The sequence below is a fragment of the Oncorhynchus mykiss genome, chromosome 5 (genome assembly GCF_057628025.1).
Source record: "Oncorhynchus mykiss isolate SJ-2025 chromosome 5, ASM5762802v1, whole genome shotgun sequence".
Classification (NCBI taxonomy): domain Eukaryota; kingdom Metazoa; phylum Chordata; class Actinopteri; order Salmoniformes; family Salmonidae; genus Oncorhynchus; species Oncorhynchus mykiss.
In genome coordinates, this window is record NC_143026.1 from 7,119,815 (window position 1) to 7,140,122 (window position 20,308).

Sequence of the window (20,308 nt, forward strand, 5' to 3'; positions counted from 1 at the left end):
CCAAAGTGACAGAGCTTGAGAAGATCTGCAGAGAAGAATGGGAGAAACTCCTCCAAAATAGAGGTGTGCCAAGCTTGTAGCGTTATACTCATGTGAAAACACCACCACCATCCACACAAACACTCATATTTAACACGTGTCAATATTTCCAGTTGAATCAATACGCTCTTTCGGAGTGCAAAACGTGCTAAAGACAATTATTCTAAAAGTCCTTGTCATCATTAAGAAATCACCGGCTCAGTTTTTCCAGAATGGTTTTAATTCATGATTGGTGTCAACGTTTAAAAGCTGAAAAATACAGCGACTTACATACAGTTACAAATAACTTAGCAAAATATTCACAGGTGAGTGGTTGTCATTTTTTTCACAGTCACTACAGACACCAGAAAACGTTGTACACAAAATACATGCAACATATTACATATCTACGTTTATTTTTTTTTTACAAAACAGAAAATCTGGCCGATACAAGTATCAAATTAAATTAAAAAAATTAAAAAATCACCAGAAGAAGAAAGCAGACTAAATAAAGTGTCAACAACATGATAGCAACCCCCCCCCCCCCCCAAAAAAAAGTGACTTCAATGTTTTTATGTACATGACACAAATACATGTATGCTCAATGTATGTATCTGACATTTGAGGAGAAAAGGCTACAGTAATATTTGTAATGTGAGAATGCTGTTGTAATGCTATACATGCTACACACACGGTTAACCCCAGCCTTAGAGGCTTTAGATCAAGTTCAACAGGGGCTAGACTTTGGGTATTGAGCCAGCCAAACAGGATATCACACACACACACACACACACACACACACACACACACACGTTCCATTTGACAATGATTGAAGATGTGTATTGAATCTGCTTCATTATAACGATCCATCAAATTGTATTGATTTTATTGAAACAAAATACACGCAGAGAAACAGTGATGTGTTTTAGCATTCCTGGTGTTCAGGTGTTTAAACCAAGTAGAAATCAAATACTGGATGTACATTTCTAATCCTTCAATTGGGGTGCCCCCCCCCCCTCTAATCCTTCATTTGGGTCGCCCCCCCCCCTCCTAATCCTTCATTTGGTGCCACCCCCCGATCCTTCATTTGGTGCCCTCCCCCCTAATCCTTCATTTAGTGCCCTCCCCCCCTATCCTTCATTTGGGTTGCCCCCCCTAATCCTTCATTTGGGGTGCCCCCCCTAATCATTCATTTGGGTTGCCCCCCTAATCCTTCATTTGGGGTGCCTCCCCCATCCTTCATTTGGGGTGCCCCCCCCCACCCCACTAATCCTTCATTTGGGGTGCCCCCCTAATCTTTCATTTGGGGTGCCCCCCTAATCCTTCATTTGGGGTGCCCCCCCTAATCCTTCATTTGGGTTGCCCCCCCCTCTAATCCTTCATTTGGTGCCCCCACCCATAATTTAGTTCTGGTCCACCAATACAGGTGTGAGAGGAGGAGGACCTAGAGTGAAACATCCCAATTTGCTTTCCAAAAGTCTTTATGAAAAATGAACATCTGTCTTTGAATAATCTTCAAATAACTTAAAAAAAAAAAATTATATACCGGCCTTACAAAACATTTGTATCATTGCCACACACACACACACACAGACACAGACACACACACACACACCAAATCCCTCACCGACCTATGTTTCAACATAAAGTAATAATAAATGACATGTGCAACTTGCAGACATAATATGACAACGTCATGACGACAACAGTATAAAACAAGTGTTTTCCATTGAGCTGGCAGAATAAGAACTGTAAGTCTAAAAGCAACGCGAGTCAACTCAGTTTGTGTAAGCGCATAACGCTCACATTCATGGACATTTCTATATGCACCTGAAACAATTACAATCTGAAACTTGGACGGTAATTGTAGAAACTACACAGATAATTCTAAGTCCAACATTAAATTTCTTTTGGTTTCACAAAAGAAGGGATTTAGATAAAAGTGGATCCATGGAACACAATAGCATAGAGGCATTACTACACCAAACACCTACACGCAAACTGTGGTTTTCAGCTGTGGTTTTCTGAGTTAATTGTAATAGTAGAATGCACAAGGTGCAATTTGGAAATTGGGTAGTGCATCGTCAGTTTTCCTCTTGTCATGTCAGCCTTAGAGCAGCGTTTCCCATCATGCTTAGGGTCATGTATAAAAATTCCCAGTAGCCCATTATTTTGGCTACCTTGGCTAGAAGAAAACTTTGAAAGAGGGGGACTCCAAGGAGAACAAGGGGGTTGAAAGAGGGGGTCTCCTAGGAGAACAGGGGGTTGAAAGAGGGGGTCTCCTAGGAGAACAGGGGGTTGAAAGAGGGGGTCTCCTAGGAGAACAAGGGGTTGAAAGAGGGGGTCTCCTAGGAGAACAGGGGGTTGAAAGAGGGGGTCTCCAAGGAGAACAGGGGGTTGAAAGAGGGGGTCTCCTAGGAGAACAGGGGGTTAAAAGAGGGGGTCTACTAGGAGAACAAGGGGTTGAAAGAGGGTGTGTCTCAGTTACCAGATCTCAACCCAATTGAACACTTCCGGGAGATTCTGGAGTGGCGTCTTGAGACAGCGTTTTCCACCACCATCAACAAAACACCAAATGGTGGTATTTACCGTGGAGGAATGGTGTCGCATCCCTCCAGTAGAGTTCCAGACACTTCTTGAATCTATACCAAGGAGCATTTTTAAAATTATTTTTTACCTTTATTTAACTAGGCAAGTCAGTTAAGAACAAATTCTTATTTTCAATGACAGCCTACCAGGGAACAGTGGGTGTTCAGGGGCAGAATTTGTACCTTGTCAGCTCAGGGATTTGAACTTGCAACCTTCCGGTTACTAGTCCAACGCTCTAACCACTAGACTACCCTGCCGCCCCATTGAAGCGGTTCTGGTTCTTAATGGCCCAACGCCCTGTTGAGACACTTTATGTTGGCGTTTCCTTTATTTAGTCAGTTTCTCGTATCTCTTTTGTTCAGAATGCAGTTCTTCATTAAAAAAAAACCCAAAAAACAATACATTATATATATTTTAAACAACTCATTGATTGGCTCAGTCATTCACACTTTGGTGGGTGCTAATTAAAACAGAAAAATAACATTTTTCTTTAAATAGAAATCAAGGTTGATGTCCTAACCACTTTTTACAGAGGTGTTTTTTTAGTACCAAACGTGTTTTAACCCCACAGGTAACCGTTTTGACCCGGGGTAAAATCTCCCCCTTATGATTGTCACATCATAGATGATTGGCATTGAGCATACTTATAGGGGATGCAATATGAGACTATGGCTTCAATAAAAAACCAGTTCATTCATGAAATAATTTGAGTTCTTATTTTCCAGCCGTACGTGATATGATGTCATGTCTTATGTTTGTTGGTTTGGACATTTTTTGAAACACATTAAGTTCACACATAGATCAATGTTTGAAATGGTAACCTTGTTGTGCTTCTGAAGCAACGCATTTGGCTTGTATTCATGGCGTCGTCAACCCCTTTTTTGTTCGTGTCCCTCAAAATGACAGGAAACCGGGTTTGTTGGTGTAAACTCTAGGGTAGGATCCTCTCCGATCATTATTTTATTTATCCTTTATATTTAACTAGGCAAGTCAGTTAAGAACAAAATCTTTTTTTTACAATGACGACCTACCCCAGCCCTAACCCCGGACGACGCTGGGCCAATTGTGCGCCGCCCTATGAGACTCCCAATTACGACCGGAGGTGATACAGCCTGGATTTGAACCAGGGACTGTAGTGACGCCTCTTGCACTGAGATGCAGTGCTTTTAGACTGCTCAGGAGCCCTGTCGTGCACTCTTGCCACATTCTTACAGTGGGTCGTTTAAAGGGATAGTTCACCCAAATTACAAAATGGTATATTGGCTTCCTTACCCTGTAAGCAGTCTATGGACAGCAATCAATGCTGTGGTTTAGTTTCCTTGGAACGGTTTCCACATGCTAACGATTTAGCAGTTGTGGCACAAATCCCATTCAAGTCAATGGACCAATATTAGCATTTTCTGTGCATCATCTTCAAAATCATCAATAAGTTACTTTTTTTCTGAGCTTCACAAACAATTTTAGATACTTTTGGATAATTTGGAAATGATGTGCTAAAAATGCTAATATCGGTCCAATGACTTGAATGGGATTTGTGACACAACTGCTAAATCGTTAGCATGTGAAAACCGTTCCAAGGGAACTAAACCACAGCATGGATTGCTGTCATAACTCATTCACAGGGTGTAAGTTTGTAATATGGGTGAACTGTCCCCCTTGAAATCATACCATCATTTCCCATTGACAACTAAAGAGAAAATAAATACGAAAATATATATATATATATATTTTTTTAAATATTTACAATTAACTCAGTGATGGTGCTGAATCCCACTGACTTGTCTGAAATCTCAACCAGATGAATATCACAAGAGAACTGAGGCCCTCTAGTATCTTCTTGACCCTTCTCTAAAGCCTTTGTCTGGTAATGAAGCTTCAAGCTGGTTCGTGTACAAGAAGAGGGAAAAAAAAAAAAAAAAAAAAATCAGTGATGTCTTTTCTATGATGATGATGATGAATGTCATTGCAAGTGACCAAATACATTTCCCCTTTGATGGACAATAAAGTTGTGAATCAAACTTAAAATGTTATGACAAAAAAGTGCAACATACGTTTTTTTTTTTTCTTCTTCCTGTGTGTTTGTTTAATTTCTGATTGGTAGAAAAGTCTTTATTGGTTCAGATGAGATGACGAATGGTGATAAAGGCTTTTCTTGCTCAACCTACTTGGAGTTAAAAAAAAAAAAAAATGGGTCTTTAAATCGGCAGACATTGTTTGTATGGCTATAGTAAATAGTGTGGTTTGACTGAGCAGGGGGTGGTTCAGGTTTGGCTGAGCCTTTGTATGTTAAATAACTAGTTGTTCAGAAAGCCAAGTCCTTTCTCCCTTATTTGAAAACTCAACGAGTCATGACTTTTGCTGTAAAGTCCACTGCCTGACGCAAGGACCAGGGTCGACGATGAGTATCAGTCCGCTGCCTGACGCAGGGACCAGGGTCGACGATGAGCATCAGTCCGCTGCCTGACGCAAGGACCAGGGTCGACAATGAGTATCAGTCCGCTGCCTGACGCAGGGACCAGGGTCGACGATGAGCATCAGTCCACTGCCTGACGCAAGGACCAGGGTCGACGATGAGCATCAGTCCGCTGCCTGACGCAAGGACCAGGGTCGACGATGAGTATCAGTCCACTGCCTGACGTAAGGACCAGGGTCGACAATGAGCATCAATCTAGCGTGTGTTTTGCAAAGTGTCCAGTCAACAGTGGTCTGAAACATTGGCTCAAATAGTTAGGGGGCCATGGCAGTGCTGATACTCCAAGGGCCCAAGTCACTGGTCCCCAAAGCCCCCTTATCACAGTCTCTTAACACTTTGTGCATTTACAGGTATTTTTTTAAATCCTTTCTTCTAAGCAAAACCCAACATGGGCCAAAGAAATATGAGCTTGCTCAGAACGTTTATAGCAGCGGAACAAACGACGACAAGCGAGAAAGCTTTGACACGAAACAGGGGCTTTACATATTTGTTTTCCTTGCTCTGGAAAGAGAGACATCGCACGTAGTCCTTGGCTATAACGCTGCTGTGTGTGTGTGTGTGTCCCCAGTGGTAAAGAGCATCTGCCCCAGTCTGTAGAATCAGACACACACACACTTCTACACTTCCTCACCACTCATTTCATAGGATTCCAACCAATTCCTCCGTTCCACCATTTTATCAGAGTTTGTTAGACTCCCATAGAAAAGGGCTTGGCACTAACTCCCCACTGGGCAAGCTGGCTGGTTGTCCACTACTCAAATGACATTAGGTTGGTTGGTATCTGTTAAGGCACAAGCAGAGGACATTAAGTACATTAATGAAGCAATAAGGACTTAGGTGATTGACAGCTGTGGTCAGAATGAAATGGCACATTTTCCCCAAGAGATTGAAAGGAAAAATAACTTCAGTCATTTAATTTTTGGTGTCATCCTCAATCATTTTTTAAATGCATATACTACCATTGAATTGATGTTGTGTCTGTGTATATATTGAAAGACAACATTACCTGAGGTCTACAGCTCCTGCAAGCCTCTTCTAGGTTTTTGTGCCAGATGATTGCAGAGAATCTGGATCCCGTCTGGAACTTGTAAACATTACCTGTGAAGCAACAAGAGGGCTTTGGAGTTTGACCTAAAACAACCGAAACATTTGCTTGAGCTAATTAAGGTCAGACCGAGAGTATTATTTATATCTCCTCCCCTGTCTGATATCTTAACTTTCTCTATGCCACAAAATCTAAAAATGTAGAAATGTCATGCTTCAGGTCATTGAAATGTACAGCGACTGGATAATCCCTGTCATTTCTCCTGATTGAACTTTTATGTTCACTAATTCTCTGTTTGAGAGAGCGGGTGGTTTTACCGACATAACAGAGCCCACATGGACATTTAATCATGTTTAAACACTTTATCATGTAAATCCACCACCCATGTAAATAACATGGGTGGTGGAACACGTAATAATGTAGATAACATGGGTGGTGGAACACGTAATAATGTACATAAGATGGGTGGTGGAACAATTTATTTGGAACCGTGTTCCTGTGTGCGGGTGACAGAAATATTCACTTTATCATGTTGTTGCACTGTGCGCATTCCTCTGCATTTATAGCTACCATTTAATAGAGGCCGTAAAAGATCTTGGCTAATTTTATTTTGTGGCTGGCAGTTGGCATGAACCAATTTATCGCGTAAAAATTGCGACCTCTCCTATACACAATACGTGGTGGATATTTAAATTCAGCCGGCAAAGCTGGATCCGATGATAAAATATGCCAGTGTTTCTTGACCACAACCTCCCACTTTTTGCAAAAATGGTAGTTAGGGATGCAGAGGATGCGCACAGTGCAACAAAATGATAAAGTGTTTAAACATGATTAAATGTCCATGTGGGCTCTGTTATGTCGGTAAAACCACCCGCTCTCTCAAACAGAGAATTAGTGAACATAAAAGTTCAATCAGGAGAAACGACAGGGATTATCCAGTCGCTGTACATTTCAATGACACGAAGCATGACATTTCTACCTTTTAGATTTTGTGGCATAGAGAAAGTTAAGATATCAGACAGGGGGAGGAGATATTAATAATACTCTGAGTAAAAGAGAATGTTTTGGGATTTTCACCCTCCAGACATTATTTCCTAAAGGACTTAATGATGAAATGCCTATGTATGTTATGTTATGAATTTAAACATGAAATTTGTGTCTCTTGTAGATTATTCTGACGTTTTTGGTATGATGTACCCTATGACTAATGAAAACTTGCTATGTCCTCATTGAGATTTTACAGACGTGTTTCATACACCTTATTTATACACTTTTGTAATATTTATAAAATGCATTTTGTTATATTTGGTAGAACTTATTTATTTTTCCTCCAATCCCCTTCGATGTGTAGAATGGACGTGGGAGGGGCCAGGTCCACATAATGGTGCAACTTTAAAAAAATTCCCAAAAGCTCTGACGAAGGCCGTGTGGCCGATAGGTAAAGCTTATTAAATATCAGTGATGCTATCAAGAGCAGTGACGCTATCAAGAGCAGTGACGCTATCAAGAGCAGTGACGCTATCAAGAGCAGTGATGCTATCAAGAGCAGTGACGCTATCAAGAGCAGTGATGCTATCAAGAGCAGTGACGCTATCAAGAGCAGTGACGCTATCAAGAGCAGTGACGCTATCAAGAGCAGTGACGCTATTAAGAGCAGTGACGCTATCAAGAGCAGTGACGCTATCAAGAGCAGTGACGCTATCAAGAGCAGTGACGCTATCAAGAGCAGTGACGAAATCAAGAGCAGTGATGCTATCAAGAGCAGTGATGAAATCAAGAGCAGTGACGCTATCAAGAGCAGTGACGCTATCAAGAGCAGTGACGCTATCAAGAGCAGTGACGCTATCAAGAGCAGTGACGCTATCAAGAGCAGTGACGCTATCAAGAGCAGTGACGAAATCAAGAGCAGTGACGAAATCAAGAGCAGTGACGAAATCAAGAGCAGTGACGCTATCAAGAGCAGTGACGCTATCAAGAGCAGTGACGCTATCAAGAGCAGTGACGAAATCAAGAGCAGTGATGCTATCAAGAGCAGTGACGCTATCAAGAGCAGTGACGCTATCAAGAGCAGTGACGCTATCAAGAGCAGTGACGCTATCAAGAGCAGTGACGCTATCAAGAGCAGTGTGCGGTTTCCTTTGTCCTTCATCTTGTTCAACTGTTGCCATGGCACCTGCAAATTAGATTGCTCAGATGTGCGAGTGCCTTTTGAATAAATGTGCGCTAGAAAACCAAACCCTTATATGCCTCAGACATCCAGCAATATGTCCTGGGATCAACACATATATTAATATACAGTCACATCCAGAATGATTGGATCCCTTGTTAAAGACAAGTATAAAATAAATCATACAAAATACTGAGCTACTGTATATTGTCTGCCAAATTTTTTTGGGGGAAAAAAATATTTTAAACTAATACAATTTCTCCTGGACAACATTCCCCCCCCCCCCAAAATGGTCTCCGAGTCTAACCTTTATCCGGGTCGTTGAGGTGGAAGATGTTCGGTCGAGCCGGGTCGTCAGGCAGGACAACCATCCAGCCCGTTACACACACCTTCTTACAGGCTGAAGATTTGTACTGCAGGGAAGATGTGATGAAGTGAGTAATGAAAACAACACAGCCTTCTGCCTCTAGAGGACAGCGTTTGTTTGGTTATTGTTGATCCAAAAAAGTCTTTTTCCATTTTTACTCACATTTATTTATTTGCTACTCAATTGTTTTCCCTACCTTTCATTCTAGTAAACTGAACATTGTTTTCCCTACATTTCATTCTAGTAAACTGAACATTGTGACCATTAGGACCACTATTTAGTTTGTGTTGAGAGAAAACACCAGCAGTAGACAGGTTCTTCAGGAGTGTATTCATTAGTGCACACCCGTAGCAAAACATTTTGCAACTGAAAACGTTGGGCAACAAAAACTGAAGAGTCTTATTGGACTAGTTCAACGTAGTCCCTCCCTGTTCCGTCCATTTGCTTCCTAGTGAATACGCCAACGGTCTCACTCACATGCTTCCTCTCGGAGGCCCTCAAGGCTTTGGCCCCGTAGAACGTCAGCGTCGAACCAGACAGAGTGATCCAAAAGCGTGTCCACGATGACAACTGGAGAACAATCACACACACACACACACACACACACACACACACACACACACACACACACACACACACACACACACACACACACACACGACAGTGTTGACTATAAGAATAACTTACAATGAACAACTTGTTCCTTGATCACTACAGTATGGTATAACAGTAAGAAAACATTCAATTAATAGAGAAAAGGAGGAACGAGTGGGAAAACACATCCCTCCTTACCTTGGACCAGGAGTCAGACAGTGGAAACATCCCTCCTTACCTTGGACCAGGAGTCAGACAGTGGAAACATCCCTCCTTACCTTGGACCAGGAGTCAGACAGTGGAAACATCCCTCCTTACCTTGGACCAGGAGTCAGACAGTGGAAACATCCCTCCTTACCTTGGACCAGGAGTCAGACAGAAAACACATCCCTCCTTACCTTGGACCAGGAGTCAGACAGAAAACACATCCCTCCTTACCTTGGACCAGGAGTCAGACAGAAAACACATCCCTCCTTACCTTGGACCAGGAGTCAGACAGAAAACACATCCCTCCTTACCTTGGACCAGGAGTCAGACAGAAAACACATCCCTCCTTACCTTGGACCAGGAGTCAGACAGTGGAAACATCCCTCCTTACCTTGGACCAGGAGTCAGACAGAAAACACATCCCTCCTTACCTTGGACCAGGAGTCAGACAGTGGAAACATCCCTCCTTACCTTGGACCAGGAGTCAGACAGAAAACACATCCCTCCTTACCTTGGACCAGGAGTCAGACAGAAAACACATCCCTCCTTACCTTGGACCAGGAGTCAGACAGAAAACACATCCCTCCTTACCTTGGACCAGGAGTCAGACAGAAAACACATCCCTCCTTACCTTGGGCCAGGAGTCAGACAGTGGAAACATCCCTCCTTACCTTGGACCAGGAGTCAGACAGAAAACACATCCCTCCTTACCTTGGACCAGGAGTCAGACAGAAAACACATCCCTCCTTACCTTGGACCAGGAGTCAGACAGTGGAAACATCTCTCCTTACCTTGGACCAGGAGTCAGACAGAAAACACATCCCTCCTTACCTTGGACCAGGAGTCAGACAGTGGAAACATCCCTCCTTACCTTGGACCAGGAGTCAGACAGAAAACACATCCCTCCTTACCTTGGACCAGGAGTCAGACAGAAAACACATCCCTCCTTACCTTGGACCAGGAGTCAGACAGAAAACACATCCCTCCTTACCTTGGACCAGGAGTCAGACAGAAAACACATCCCTCCTTACCTTGGACCAGGAGTCAGACAGAAAACACATCCCTCCTTACCTTGGACCAGGAGTCAGACAGAAAACACATCCCTCCTTACCTTGGACCAGGAGTCAGACAGAAAACACATCCCTCCTTACCTTGGACCAGGAGTCAGACAGAAAACACATCCCTCCTTACCTTGGACCAGGAGTCAGACAGAAAACACATCCCTCCTTACCTTGGACCAGGAGTCAGACAGAAAACACATCCCTCCTTACCTTGGACCAGGAGTCAGACAGTGGAAACATCCCTCCTTACCTTGGACCAGGAGTCAGACAGAAAACACATCCCTCCTTACCTTGGACCAGGAGTCAGACAGAAAACACATCCCTCCTTACCTTGGACCAGGAGTCAGACAGAAAACACATCCCTCCTTACCTTGGACCAGGAGTCAGACAGTGGAAACATCCCTCCTTACCTTGGACCAGGAGTCAGACAGTGGAAACATCCCTCCTTACCTTGGACCAGGAGTCAGACAGAAAACACATCCCTCCTTACCTTGGACCAGGAGTCAGACAGAAAACACATCCCTCCTTACCTTGGACCAGGAGTCAGACAGTGGAAACATCCCTCCTTACCTTGGACCAGGAGTCAGACAGAAAACACATCCCTCCTTACCTTGGACCAGGAGTCAGACAGTGGAAACATCCCTCCTTACCTTGGACCAGGAGTCAGACAGAAAACACATCCCTCCTTACCTTGGACCAGGAGTCAGACAGAAAACACATCCCTCCTTACCTTGGACCAGGAGTCAGACAGTGGAAACATCCCTCCTTACCTTGGACCAGGAGTCAGACAGTGGAAACATCCCTCCTTACCTTGGACCAGGAGTCAGACAGAAAACACATCCCTCCTTACCTTGGACCAGGAGTCAGACAGTGGAAACATCCCTCCTTACCTTGGACCAGGAGTCAGACAGAAAACACATCCCTCCTTACCTTGGACCAGGAGTCAGACAGAAAACACATCCCTCCTTACCTTGGACCAGGAGTCAGACAGTGGAAACATCCCTCCTTACCTTGGACCAGGAGTCAGACAGAAAACACATCCCTCCTTACCTTGGACCAGGAGTCAGACAGAAAACACATCCCTCCTTACCTTGGACCAGGAGTCAGACAGTGGAAACATCCCTCCTTACCTTGGACCAGGAGTCAGACAGAAAACACATCCCTCCTTACCTTGGACCAGGAGTCAGACAGAAAACACATCCCTCCTTACCTTGGACCAGGAGTCAGACAGAAAACACATCCCTCCTTACCTTGGACCAGGAGTCAGACAGAAAACACATCCCTCCTTACCTTGGACCAGGAGTCAGACAGAAAACACATCCCTCCTTACCTTGGACCAGGAGTCAGACAGAAAACACATCCCTCCTTACCTTGGACCAGGAGTCAGACAGAAAACACATCCCTCCTTACCTTGGACCAGGAGTCAGACAGAAAACACATCCCTCCTTACCTTGGACCAGGAGTCAGACAGTGGAAACATCCCTCCTTACCTTGGACCAGGAGTCAGACAGAAAACACATCCCTCCTTACCTTGGACCAGGAGTCAGACAGAAAACACATCCCTCCTTACCTTGGACCAGGAGTCAGACAGAAAACACATCCCTCCTTACCTTGGACCAGGAGTCAGACAGAAAACACATCCCTCCTTACCTTGGACCAGGAGTCAGACAGTGGAAACATCCCTCCTTACCTTGGACCAGGAGTCAGACAGAAAACACATCCCTCCTTACCTTGGACCAGGAGTCAGACAGTGGAAACATCCCTCCTTACCTTGGACCAGGAGTCAGACAGTGGAAACATCCCTCCTTACCTTGGACCAGGAGTCAGACAGAAAACACATCCCTCCTTACCTTGGACCAGGAGTCAGACAGAAAACACATCCCTCCTTACCTTGGACCAGGAGTCAGACAGTGGAAACATCCCTCCTTACCTTGGACCAGGAGTCAGACAGAAAACACATCCCTCCTTACCTTGGACCAGGAGTCAGACAGAAAACACATCCCTCCTTACCTTGGACCAGGAGTCAGACAGAAAACACATCCCTCCTTACCTTGGACCAGGAGTCAGACAGAAAACACATCCCTCCTTACCTTGGACCAGGAGTCAGACAGAAAACACATCCCTCCTTACCTTGGACCAGGAGTCAGACAGTGGAAACATCCCTCCTTACCTTGGACCAGGAGTCAGACAGAAAACACATCCCTCCTTACCTTGGACCAGGAGTCAGACAGAAAACACATCCCTCCTTACCTTGGACCAGGAGTCAGACAGAAAACACATCCCTCCTTACCTTGGACCAGGAGTCAGACAGTGGAAACATCCCTCCTTACCTTGGACCAGGAGTCAGACAGAAAACACATCCCTCCTTACCTTGGACCAGGAGTCAGACAGAAAACACATCCCTCCTTACCTTGGACCAGGAGTCAGACAGTGGAAACATCCCTCCTTACCTTGGACCAGGAGTCAGACAGAAAACACATCCCTCCTTACCTTGGACCAGGAGTCAGACAGAAAACACATCCCTCCTTACCTTGGACCAGGAGTCAGACAGAAAACACATCCCTCCTTACCTTGGACCAGGAGTCAGACAGAAAACACATCCCTCCTTACCTTGGACCAGGAGTCAGACAGTGGAAACATCCCTCCTTACCTTGGACCAGGAGTCAGACAGAAAACACATCCCTCCTTACCTTGGACCAGGAGTCAGACAGAAAACACATCCCTCCTTACCTTGGACCAGGAGTCAGACAGAAAACACATCCCTCCTTACCTTGGACCAGGAGTCAGACAGTGGAAACATCCCTCCTTACCTTGGACCAGGAGTCAGACAGAAAACACATCCCTCCTTACCTTGGACCAGGAGTCAGACAGAAAACACATCCCTCCTTACCTTGGACCAGGAGTCAGACAGTGGAAACATCCCTCCTTACCTTGGACCAGGAGTCAGACAGAAAACACATCCCTCCTTACCTTGGACCAGGAGTCAGACAGAAAACACATCCCTCCTTACCTTGGACCAGGAGTCAGACAGAAAACACATCCCTCCTTACCTTGGACCAGGAGTCAGACAGAAAACACATCCCTCCTTACCTTGGACCAGGAGTCAGACAGAAAACACATCCCTCCTTACCTTGGACCAGGAGTCAGACAGAAAACACATCCCTCCTTACCTTGGACCAGGAGTCAGACAGAAAACACATCCCTCCTTACCTTGGACCAGGAGTCAGACAGTGGAAACATCCCTCCTTACCTTGGACCAGGAGTCAGACAGAAAACACATCCCTCCTTACCTTGGACCAGGAGTCAGACAGAAAACACATCCCTCCTTACCTTGGACCAGGAGTCAGACAGAAAACACATCCCTCCTTACCTTGGACCAGGAGTCAGACAGAAAACACATCCCTCCTTACCTTGGACCAGGAGTCAGACAGTGGAAACATCCCTCCTTACCTTGGACCAGGAGTCAGACAGTGGAAACATCCCTCCTTACCTTGGACCAGGAGTCAGACAGTGGAAACATCCCTCCTTACCTTGGGCCAGGAGTCAGACAGAAAACACATCCCTCCTTACCTTGGACCAGGAGTCAGACAGAAAACACATCCCTCCTTACCTTGGACCAGGAGTCAGACAGTGGAAACATCCCTCCTTACCTTGGACCAGGAGTCAGACAGAAAACACATCCCTCCTTACCTTGGACCAGGAGTCAGACAGAAAACACATCCCTCCTTACCTTGGACCAGGAGTCAGACAGAAAACACATCTCTCCTTACCTTGGACCAGGAGTCAGACAGAAAACACATCCCTCCTTACCTTGGACCAGGAGTCAGACAGAAAACACATCCCTCCTTACCTTGGACCAGGAGTCAGACAGAAAACACATCCCTCCTTACCTTGGACCAGGAGTCAGACAGAAAACACATCCCTCCTTACCTTGGACCAGGAGTCAGACAGTGGAAACATCCCTCCTTACCTTGGACCAGGAGTCAGACAGAAAACACATCCCTCCTTACCTTGGACCAGGAGTCAGACAGAAAACACATCCCTCCTTACCTTGGACCAGGAGTCAGACAGAAAACACATCCCTCCTTACCTTGGACCAGGAGTCAGACAGAAAACACATCCCTCCTTACCTTGGACCAGGAGTCAGACAGAAAACACATCCCTCCTTACCTTGGACCAGGAGTCAGACAGAAAACACATCCCTCCTTACCTTGGACCAGGAGTCAGACAGAAAACACATCCCTCCTTACCTTGGACCAGGAGTCAGACAGTGGAAACATCCCTCCTTACCTTGGACCAGGAGTCAGACAGAAAACACATCCCTCCTTACCTTGGACCAGGAGTCAGACAGTGGAAACATCCCTCCTTACCTTGGACCAGGAGTCAGACAGAAAACACATCCCTCCTTACCTTGGACCAGGAGTCAGACAGTGGAAACATCCCTCCTTACCTTGGACCAGGAGTCAGACAGAAAACACATCCCTCCTTACCTTGGACCAGGAGTCAGACAGTGGAAACATCCCTCCTTACCTTGGACCAGGAGTCAGACAGAAAACACATCCCTCCTTACCTTGGACCAGGAGTCAGACAGAAAACACATCCCTCCTTACCTTGGACCAGGAGTCAGACAGAAAACACATCCCTCCTTACCTTGGACCAGGAGTCAGACAGTGGAAACATCCCTCCTTACCTTGGACCAGGAGTCAGACAGAAAACACATCCCTCCTTACCTTGGACCAGGAGTCAGACAGAAAACACATCCCTCCTTACCTTGGACCAGGAGTCAGACAGAAAACACATCCCTCCTTACCTTGGACCAGGAGTCAGACAGTGGAAACATCCCTCCTTACCTTGGACCAGGAGTCAGACAGTGGAAACATCCCTCCTTACCTTGGACCAGGAGTCAGACAGAAAACACATCCCTCCTTACCTTGGACCAGGAGTCAGACAGAAAACACATCCCTCCTTACCTTGGACCAGGAGTCAGACAGAAAACACATCCCTCCTTACCTTGGACCAGGAGTCAGACAGTGGAAACATCCCTCCTTACCTTGGACCAGGAGTCAGACAGTGGAAACATCCCTCCTTACCTTGGACCAGGAGTCAGACAGAAAACACATCCCTCCTTACCTTGGACCAGGAGTCAGACAGAAAACACATCCCTCCTTACCTTGGACCAGGAGTCAGACAGAAAACACATCCCTCCTTACCTTGGACCAGGAGTCAGACAGAAAACACATCCCTCCTTACCTTGGACCAGGAGTCAGACAGAAAACACATCCCTCCTTACCTTGGACCAGGAGTCAGACAGAAAACACATCCCTCCTTACCTTGGACCAGGAGTCAGACAGAAAACACATCCCTCCTTACCTTGGACCAGGAGTCAGACAGAAAACACATCCCTCCTTACCTTGGACCAGGAGTCAGACAGAAAACACATCCCTCCTTACCTTGGACCAGGAGTCAGACAGAAAACACATCCCTCCTTACCTTGGACCAGGAGTCAGACAGAAAACACATCCCTCCTTACCTTGGACCAGGAGTCAGACAGAAAACACATCCCTCCTTACCTTGGACCAGGAGTCAGACAGAAAACACATCCCTCCTTACCTTGGACCAGGAGTCAGACAGTGGAAACATCCCTCCTTACCTTGGGCCAGGAGTCAGACAGTGGAAACATCCCTCCTTACCTTGGACCAGGAGTCAGACAGAAAACACATCCCTCCTTACCTTGGACCAGGAGTCAGACAGAAAACACATCCCTCCTTACCTTGGACCAGGAGTCAGACAGAAAACACATCTCTCCTTACCTTGGACCAGGAGTCAGACAGTGGAAACATCCCTCCTTACCTTGGACCAGGAGTCAGACAGAAAACACATCCCTCCTTACCTTGGACCAGGAGTCAGACAGTGGAAACATCCCTCCTTACCTTGGACCAGGAGTCAGACAGAAAACACATCCCTCCTTACCTTGGACCAGGAGTCAGACAGAAAACACATCCCTCCTTACCTTGGACCAGGAGTCAGACAGTGGAAACATCCCTCCTTACCTTGGACCAGGAGTCAGACAGAAAACACATCCCTCCTTACCTTGGACCAGGAGTCAGACAGTGGAAACATCCCTCCTTACCTTGGACCAGGAGTCAGACAGTGGAAACATCCCTCCTTACCTTGGACCAGGAGTCAGACAGAAAACACATCCCTCCTTACCTTGGACCAGGAGTCAGACAGAAAACACATCCCTCCTTACCTTGGACCAGGAGTCAGACAGAAAACACATCCCTCCTTACCTTGGACCAGGAGTCAGACAGAAAACACATCCCTCCTTACCTTGGACCAGGAGTCAGACAGAAAACACATCCCTCCTTACCTTGGACCAGGAGTCAGACAGAAAACACATCCCTCCTTACCTTGGACCAGGAGTCAGACAGAAAACACATCCCTCCTTACCTTGGACCAGGAGTCAGACAGTGGAAACATCCCTCCTTACCTTGGACCAGGAGTCAGACAGAAAACACATCCCTCCTTACCTTGGACCAGGAGTCAGACAGAAAACACATCCCTCCTTACCTTGGACCAGGAGTCAGACAGAAAACACATCCCTCCTTACCTTGGACCAGGAGTCAGACAGAAAACACATCCCTCCTTACCTTGAACCAGGAGTCAGACAGAAAACACATCCCTCCTTACCTTGGACCAGGAGTCAGACAGAAAACACATCCCTCCTTACCTTGGACCAGGAGTCAGACAGAAAACACATCCCTCCTTACCTTGGACCAGGAGTCAGACAGAAAACACATCCCTCCTTACCTTGGACCAGGAGTCAGACAGAAAACACATCCCTCCTTACCTTGGACCAGGAGTCAGACAGAAAACACATCCCTCCTTACCTTGGACCAGGAGTCAGACAGTGGAAACATCCCTCCTTACCTTGGACCAGGAGTCAGACAGTGGAAACATCCCTCCTTACCTTGGACCAGGAGTCAGACAGTGGAAACATCCCTCCTTACCTTGGGCCAGGAGTCAGACAGTGGAAACATCCCTCCTTACCTTGGACCAGGAGTCAGACAGTGGAAACATCCCTCCTTACCTTGGACCAGGAGTCAGACAGTGGAAACATCCCTCCTTACCTTGGACCAGGAGTCAGACAGAAAACACATCCCTCCTTACCTTGGACCAGGAGTCAGACAGTGGAAACATCCCTCCTTACCTTGGACCAGGAGTCAGACAGAAAACAACACATCCCTCCTTACCTTGGGTTTTCGGCCCTCTTTCAGCAGGGTCTTCCTCCGAAGGGGCCCCTCGATAGTAACACTGCCCACCTCGCTGCACCCGTGGCACGGGTTGGCACCCGAGGGGCTGGGAGAGAGATGAGGATGGGGGGAAAGGGTCAAAACCAAAGTTGTATGAACAGTTGTAGACCGTGGCTTTTCTAGTACCCTTTTCACACTACTGAACCAAAGCTGTACTGAGCAAGCCCTGGTTTTACATCCATCATAGTCGCTGGAACTGTTCTGGAACGAACCATATAACCAGAACATGATAGTGTGAAAAGGGTATATAGGTCTCTGACACCCCTTGTCTCTTTGGCAGAGCTCCACAAGATGATCAGATGTGGTGTTGTGTAATAACGGGATGTGACAGATGTGAATTGGGGCTTGCATGCTTTTTATAAATTTTTTAAATCCACTAAGTTCCACTAAAGTTGAGAATAGAACAAGGGGCATGACCAAAGGAAGGCTATTTTGAAACTCTCAGTCTTAATAAACCAGACCAGGAGAGGGGAGAACAGTAGGTAACCCAGCGGGCAAAATTGGGCCGGGAACGTCATAATTACGTCATTGTTACGTTGTAAAAAACTGGTTGTAGAGTGGTCAGGGAACCAGATTAAGACCCCGAAAATATGTCTTCATTACATTATCAAGACATCAGGGAAAGACTTCATATTTTAGACATCTGGTCAGATAACCAAATAACGACTTTAAAGACATGTTGTTATACAAGTTCAAAAATGAGACCTTCCTTATATAATTAGTATACAACAGGAATTATGTCATTCCAACCAATTTTGCCCACTGTTTTATAGGCGATTTAGCTATTCAGACTCTCTAGGGATTATGGAAGAAGGTGACGCATGGGATCGCCATGCCAACCAAAAGGGGACAAGCTGATGACAATAAACGTTAGCCTGATCTTGACCCCGTTCTGATCCCTCTGTAGCAGAGAGTTGACATTGGAACAGTGGGACAAAAGCTAACTTGAGATAATATGCGCATACCTTCATGGTTTTGTGTAAACCGTGTGCATTGATATCAGTGGAAGAGTCGTGGAAGTGGAAGTTGGAAGTTAGGATTTGGCCCAGTCTCCGTCAATGAGTGCATGGTATAATGTAGAAATTACAGTAGAACATTTTCCATGAGAACCCTGAAGAAGCACACTCCTCTCGCCACAATGGTTCTCATTTTAAATTCTCAGTGAAACACCCTCCCCGAAGACAAACAGACAGCTTAGGGTCAACGGTCCCCAAAGTAAAAGGAAATCAGAAACACCCTCCCAAAAGACAAACAGACAGCTTAGGGTCAACGGTCCCCAAAGTAAAGGAAATCAGAAACACCCTCCCCCGAAGACAAACAGACAGCTTAGGGTCAACGGTCCCCAAAGTAAAAGGAAATCAGAAACACCCTCCCAAAAGACAAACAGACAGCTTAGGGTCAACGGTCCCCAAAGTAAAGGAAATCAGAAACACCCTCCCCCGAAGACAAACAGACAGCTTAGGGTCAACGGTCCCCAAAGTAAAAGGAAATCAGAAACACCCTCCCAAAAGACAAACAGACAGCTTAGGGTCAACGGTCCCCAAAGTAAAGGAAATCAGAAACACCCTCCCAAAAGACAAACAGACAGCTTAGGGTCAACGGTCCCCAAAGTAAAGGAAATCAGAAACACCCTCCCAAAAGACAAGAGTCAAGGAACTATATAGCATTTGTCCAGGTCCTTTGTCCCTTTCCCCTTGGAGTGTGGAGACGAGGGACTCAAAAGTCTGTGATGGTGATATACAGAAGGAAGGAAGGAAGGATGCCCCCGGGTAGAAGTTTCCCCTACTCCAAGCTCACGACATCTTTCCAAACCACAACCCCTGAAACCCCAACCTTAAAGGGGAAGTTCAGGATGACACAATATAACGCTGAGATAGTTCCTAAAACCTGTCTACGCGCAAAGAGAAAATGTAATCCGTAGTTTGTTTTTCTTTAAACAGCCACTACAAACTTCAGCCTGCGCCATCTTAAAACATGCGGAGTACGTAAAAAGAATATCCCTGTCATGCCCATACATTTTTAAGCTAGCAGTGGCCAGTTTATTGTGCTGTTTAAAGTTAAACCGGACCATGGATTCCCGTTTCTCCTGGCCCATAAACTACTAGCAGGGCGAGGAAACCATCTAACATCAAATTGTAAAATAGCGAACTTCCCCTTTAACTATTAAACCTGTGAATAAACTGACCGTAGACCAGGGGTTAGGGGCAACTTCCACCAACAGTGTGAAGAGACTGAGTGAGACGGACGCCGCATGCAGTGACAAGAGGTGACCGCGTGACCCCCCCCCCCCCCCCCCCACCCTTCTTTTCCCGGTGATGAATGACCTATGACCCTAGAACATGTGACATAACCCGACCCCACCACCACCAGCACCACTGTACCTGTAAACATAGCTGCGGCTCCGAGGTGAATTACGTAGAGGGACCTTCCAGTTGGGGCCCAGTGTGGCATACATGCGTCCCCTGTGCACATTG

General features: G+C 45.9%; 1 protein-coding gene across 2 annotated transcripts in view; it reads right to left on the reverse strand.

Annotated features, from left to right (window-relative positions):
• Positions 1-241: 241 nt before the first annotated feature.
• Positions 242-20,308, reverse strand: part of LOC110523130 (ras-specific guanine nucleotide-releasing factor RalGPS1) — a 306,441-nt gene continuing 286,374 nt past the window's right edge. Inside the window, exons 15-20 of one of the 2 annotated variants that reach the window (XM_036976683.2) lie at positions 20,216-20,296; positions 17,775-17,880; positions 9,137-9,229; positions 8,600-8,705; positions 6,087-6,178; positions 242-5,861 (exon numbers count right to left, since the gene is read on the reverse strand). In XM_036976683.2, the coding sequence (XP_036832578.1) occupies positions 5,832-5,861; positions 6,087-6,178; positions 8,600-8,705; positions 9,137-9,229; positions 17,775-17,880; positions 20,216-20,296 (508 nt within the window). In that variant the 3' untranslated portion in view covers positions 242-5,831. The remainder of the gene's footprint in view (positions 5,862-6,086; positions 6,179-8,599; positions 8,706-9,136; positions 9,230-17,774; positions 17,881-20,215; positions 20,297-20,308) is intronic. The other variant, XM_036976684.2, reaches the window with a different exon arrangement.